This window comes from Hibiscus syriacus, unplaced genomic scaffold, assembly GCF_006381635.1.
Source record: "Hibiscus syriacus cultivar Baekdansim isolate YM2019G1 unplaced genomic scaffold, ASM638163v2 tig00002237_pilon, whole genome shotgun sequence".
NCBI lineage: Eukaryota > Viridiplantae > Streptophyta > Magnoliopsida > Malvales > Malvaceae > Hibiscus > Hibiscus syriacus.
In genome coordinates, this window is record NW_024061918.1 from 2,269,772 (window position 1) to 2,275,771 (window position 6,000).

General features: G+C 32.5%; 1 protein-coding gene across 2 annotated transcripts; it reads right to left on the reverse strand.

Moving 5' to 3' along the window:
* Window positions 1–1,643: 1,643 nt before the first annotated feature.
* LOC120141932 lies at window positions 1,644–4,303 on the reverse strand. 2 transcript variants are annotated; one of them, XM_039156700.1, is made up of 5 exons: window positions 4,172–4,303; window positions 3,966–4,052; window positions 2,896–3,166; window positions 1,749–1,890; window positions 1,648–1,703 (listed from the first exon to the last, which is right to left on the reverse strand). In XM_039156700.1, the coding sequence occupies exons 1-4, from the start codon at window positions 4,264–4,266 to the stop codon at window positions 1,774–1,776; spliced, it is 570 nt and encodes a 189-aa protein (XP_039012631.1). In that variant the 5' UTR covers window positions 4,267–4,303; the 3' UTR covers window positions 1,648–1,703; window positions 1,749–1,773. The 2 variants fall into 2 exon arrangements, with proteins under 2 accessions (XP_039012623.1, XP_039012631.1); XM_039156692.1 differs by having other exon boundaries at window positions 1,644–1,890.
* Window positions 4,304–6,000: the final 1,697 nt, after the last annotated feature.

The window sequence follows — 6,000 nt, forward strand, 5'->3', positions numbered from 1 at the left end:
CCTACGCACGTGAGGATGTGGATTTTTTTAAATAAAAATATTTTTATTTTTAAAATTTTAAAATAAATTCTCAAAATTACCAAGGCTCGACACGTGCTACTTAACGATCAAATTTAACGGCAGTTACGATCCAGGTACTTAAAAGTGCTCCGATGAAAATGTTAGGTACCTAATTTTAGTGAATTTTTTTAGGTACTAAAACATTTTTCGATACAAAGTTCAAGGACTTATTTTTATATTAAGTCTTAAAAAATTAAAATATTAAAAAATATAACGATAGACATCTAAAAGTATAATTAAAAAAAACTTTAGACACTAATTTTTAACAAAAAAAATCTTCAGACACCATATTGTATTTCGATGTATAATTTAAATACTTAGTTTTGTATCAAGCCTAAGACAAGTGATAAGTAGAAAATATGATATTTAAACCCTCTCAAACGATTCCGCTTTGGATACCCAACCTAGTGTTTGACTTGAACTCGACCTAGATCCAAGGTCAGGATCTACGTGTTTTGGAACTTTTAAGTAAATTACTTATGTGATCTTTCCTCTTTTCATAGTTATTATAATTGCATCATTTTTCTTGTTTGATTATTATTTTAACCTACTTAATTTCTGATTTCATTCAATTTAGTCATTTCTACAAATTAGTTATCATTTTGGTCAATGTGAGTTCTTTTTTTTTTGGTAATTTAGTCCTAATATGTAAATTAATTAATTTATTCGACTTTTTTGGGCATTATTTATTTATAATTATTAATTATTAATCATATATATATTATTAACATCCACTTTTGTGTTTGTTGAAAAACAAGACAAATTTTATATAGGTACAATTTTTTTAGCATTGTAAGGGGTGCTTTAACCTTCTTCGCAAATATTTATTCGATTTTGTTAATTGTTACATCTACTCTTCCGTTAAATATTAACATGTAGCTTAATTATTGACAACAATTAAATAGTTAGATGATATAATTGACAAAACTAAAAGATCGGAGGACAAAATAAAAAAGGGCAATAATTAAATAATCATAGGTTTAATTTACCCAAAATATACTAATATCATTCCTTTCAAAAATATATCACCAATTTTCAATATTTTTGAATTGTGCCATCAACAATCCTAAACTGGTGCTAGATCGAGACGTTTAAGGCGATTAAACGGACTAAGTTGATCATGATTATTTAAATGAGTTTATTTATAACAAACGAGGGCTTACTTGGCTTTTTGGTACAATTAGAGGGGACTATTTTATATACAAGCGTATGAAGCATCTACATCTAAAATCCAAACCTGGTGTCTGGGAAACATAAGAAGGTAAAAAAAACAAACAGCAGGCAGATGACAGCAAACGATAGCAACTCAGAGGATATGCTAAATTATTTTCCGAAAGCTTTTTTTCATATATGTGTAAGATATGATCATAATTCCCTATCTATGTTCATATATGTGCAGAGATGTAAGTGTTAAATGCAGGTACTTTCGGAAAAACACAAGAACGGAGAGTCCAGGTGACATTGCTTACCGACTAAGACTACAAAACGTGTAAGCTTTCGGCTAAAGGTTGCAGGAAAATCAGTTATACCATTCATTTAAGGAAAAAATTACCTTCAACAATTTTCACTGCAAGGTCGAGATTTAAAAAAAATAATAAAGAAAAAGAGAGAAAAGAGCAACTAAAGCTTTACCTGTAGACGTAGTTTTATGCTAAATTGCTTCAAAGCCTCAATAATCAACAAAGTTGGTTTCATATTTAAAGGGCTCGTAAATCAAAACCTAGAGTTAGATTGGATCCTCCCTGTAGAAACTCCAGGCAAGGTCATGGCCCGCTTTCTTCGTAAGAATACAACTGAACCACTAATAAGCAGTAAGCCAAAAATAATTCCCTGCACAAATTAGTTCCGAGTATTATGCATCAGCAAAGACATATAATCATCCAAGTCAAACTACTTTGTCTTTAAATATCGAAGCCATTTTTCCTTTTAAAAGTTGATCAATCAGTGATTTTGAAGTCTCAGACTTAGATTCTTAGTTGATAATGCAACAGTATGCACCCTAATGGTATGCACACATAATCACCAAAGGAAATGTCTGGCTCTGCTGTTCTATATCTTCTGAATTAGGCATTAGCCACAACAAATATAACTGGGATTTAACTTAACCAAGTTTTTGGTTTATGCCCGTTTTTCCGTTTGCAAATAGTCACCAAGAGAAATATCCCGTCTCAGCTGTTTTATAATTTCTAAATTAGAAATCATCACAACAAATATAACTCGGATATTACTTGACCAAACTATGAATACATGACCTCCGAGAGTTGTAGATTAATAAAGGGCTAGCTGGAATGGAAAAGAATGCAGAAGTGTGATCAATCCTGGTATGAGTTACTATTGCACGAGAAATAGTTGTTTCAAATGTTTTATGCAGCCAATCAATCTGCATATTGTTGGTGTATAGAAGATTGAGATCCAAAAAGCCACACACAAGGGATCTAAGGCAAAAAGGAAAAGACAGTCAACCCATGTTACTCAGACTCGGGTGTGAGTGCTAGATATGTGCAGATGTCCTATACGGGTATGTTCTATCTTTCTAAGTTTTTACAAGAATTAGAGGATCATTAAAGGGTCATAGTTCATACCCATGTCTAGATATGTGTCGGACACTGGTGCCAGATATGAGTACATAAAAAATGATGAGCCGGAGTAAAATAGCAGTCAGCTATCGAATTCAAATATATTTTCAGAATGGCTGCATATATCTCAATACTCAAGAACAAACACTATAGAGTATGCAACCTGATTCATATAATGAGGATAAAGAAGATGATGTTTTTCTGATCAATCAATTACAAAAATCAAATTGAAAGATAATGATGACCAAAATGTGCATACCTCAAAACCGAGTACTGATAATTTCTCTTCATTAACTGCAGGTATACAGCTTCTATAGATGATGTAGGCTTGTACCCTACTCTCCGATGTGGATGAATCATCAAGTAAGCTTCTACGTTTTCTTGAATTCTCATTGATTGCTGAGATTTCAAGATTAGGCCTATCCTTTTTGGTTTTTTGTTTATTTTCAGCATTAGAACCATCATCAATTTCAACACATTTGAAAGGGATACGATATCCGGTCTCACTACATCGGTATTTTTTTGTCGCTCTGAAGATAAAGTAGTACCCTAATGAAACCCTCAAACAATTTACAAATGAAGGAAGAAAAACAGAAAGATATAAGCCACAAAGATTACAGAGGGCTATATTCCAAACAAAGCAAAGCAAAAGATGCATAGCGAAAAAAGATCGAAGGTTAATAGCAACTAAAAAGGCTGTGATCCTAAGATGCAACCATGCAATTGAAATATAGCAGCTATTTTCATATTTGAGACGATAATAACAAGAAAAGTTGAAAAGATCACTGATTAATAGCAAGTCTGCCTAGCAATACAAACTCGACATAGAAAAGTTATAACACCGTCATGATGAATAATACAAACATGACATGAATACACAAACGTTTCAAAATGTATTGTATAATAATACAAACTATTAGCATATTAAAGTTTATACAAACAAAACATCTTAAACACAAATATGACATGGAAAAATACAAAAAAAGAGACAGGATCTGCGGATTTCAGGGTCTAGCACCAACTTTGCAACAAAACCTTTAAAATGCCTGATCTAATCCATCCTTTCACATGAATGTAAAGAAAGAGCAAATATAGAGATTAAAAACGGTACAGTTATTACCTTTTTCTCTGAAAATTAGTAGCCATTTGAAGTAACTTAAGAAAGCCAACTCCCAGAAAACAAAACATAAATTAAAATTTTGGCATATATTCATACTAAGGCTAAATCTACAGCTTTTTATACCGAAGCTATGGAATTCAAAAAATTGGTTAACAAATTGACAAAAATGAAAAATGAGAAAAGGAAAAAAAACTGGAAAGAAAGCGAACCTTCTCAGAGTAAAGGCAAGGAACACAAGGACCAGAGGGAGAGCAATCGAAAGTATCGTTATCAAAACTCTGTGTCCGATTCTTTCACTGCATAAAGTAAACAAAAACTAGGGTTTAAAGCTCAAATTAAATCAGATTAAGTTATATATTATATACTGTACACAGAATAATGATTAAAACACAAAAGGGAGGAAATTGGCTATTACTTTCGATGATCAATTGAAGAAGCCGAGGGTGAGACAAGAAGGAAGAAAGGCAAGGAAAAGAACAACAGAACGGCGGATGAATTCCAGGATCTCATTCCTTTTGTGTTTTTTTTTTCCTCTTCAATTCGCTTGTAATTTTTCATATCCTTCTTTTTTGAAAAATTTTATACATATGTATGCATTAATGTTTTTGGGTAAACTTTGTTTTTAATCAATCATCTATTCGTACAATTCTGTTTTAATAACTGAATTATTTATTTTTTTTAAAAAATATGCATAACATTAAATTTTAATTATGTTTTAATCATCTAAGTTAAAAAATTAATAATAATATTAAACTATCATAATACAAAATAATATCATGCCATCATCGTATTAAATCCTCATGACTAACGTAGAATATGTCAAAACAAAAATGTCATCTATTCTTTTCACATATACCAAGTAACTAAAAGAATACACTCCTCTAATATTAGGATCCATTGTTAAGGAATAAAATTGTTTTATATAAAAAAAATAAAAATTAAATAATTATTTAAATTTAAAAATTAGGCGAGAGAATGACCTTACTTTACTAATTTTTAAACTAAAAGAGACCTTCTTACTTTACTAATTTTTAAACTAAAAGAGACCTAAAATGTCATTATACCAAAAATTTTGGGAGGCTCTCATGTAGCTTCATCCTTTGTTCATATTAAAAGAAACAATCACAAATTATTAATTTAACTTTTTATAATTTAAATTACCGCAAATCATCCCTTACCCATTATACGTCAGCAATATTTTTATCTCTTCCACAACGGTATTATGACTTTGCACTGTTTTTTATAAGATGATCACCAAGATCATTGTCAGACGCCTTCAACACATTATGCCTAAACTTGTTGCTCTTAACCAAACTAGTTTCATTCAGGGTCGTAGCATCTCAGAGAATGTCATCATTAACCAGGAAGTCATTCACTCCATGAAACATAAGAAAGATAAAGATGGATGGATGGCTATTAAGGTGGACTTGAAGAAAGCATTTGATCGTTTACGTTGGGACTTTATAGCTGATACTCTGTATGAAGCAGGTTTTCCCCCCACAATCACCCGGCTCATACTGCATTGTATATCATCCTCTACGATGCAAATCCAATTCAATGGAGGCCTTAGTTCTGAATTTCAACCGCAACGTGGAGTTCGGCAAGGGGATCTAATCTCTCCTTACCTTTTCGTTCTTACTATGGAAAGACTAGGTCACCGTATTCAGCTTGCTTCTGAAAGATGTGACTAGAAATCGTTCAAGCTTGTACGGGGTGGCCTTCCTATCAGTCATCTATTCTTTGCAGATGACCTAATCCTATATGCCAAGGCAACTACTGATCAAGCAATATTGATTGAAAATATTCTAGCAGAATTTGGCCACTATTCTGGTCACAAACAAACTAAAATCTCATATTTACTTCTCGCCAAATACTAGTGCTGACTCAGCAAATTCAGTATGTTCTCATCTTGGCATCAAGCAAGTCTCTAACTTGGGTGTTTATCTCGGAATGACGGTGATGCATAAGCGTGCCACTTGTGAATTCTATGCCTTCATAGTTGACAAAATTAAATCGAAGCTCCAAGGGTGGTCGGCTCGATCCCTCTCTTTTGCTGGTCGGGTTACTCTTGCTAAATCCGTTCTTATGGCCATTTCCACCTATTTCATGCAAACTTGTCGGTTCCCTTCCAAAGTTTATCACGACATTGAAAAAATCGTTCGACACTTCATATGGACTTCTAATGACCAATCTCGTGGCATTCCTATCGTTAGTTGGGACTCCTTATCTCAACCTAGACACAAT

Bases quoted from the DNA above. Each gene is read 5' to 3' on its own strand.
- LOC120141932 (XM_039156692.1), bottom strand. From the start codon at position 4,266: ATGAGATCCTGGAATTCATCCGCCGTTCTGTTGTTCTTTTCCTTGCCT. The intron at 4,053-4,171 runs GTAATAGCCAAT...TACTTTATGCAG, and splicing joins TCTTCAATTGATCATCGAAA to TGAAAGAATCGGACACAGAG. The intron at 1,891-2,895 runs GTATGCACATTT...TAATTTGTGCAG, and splicing joins TATCAGTACTCGGTTTTGAG to GGAATTATTTTTGGCTTACT.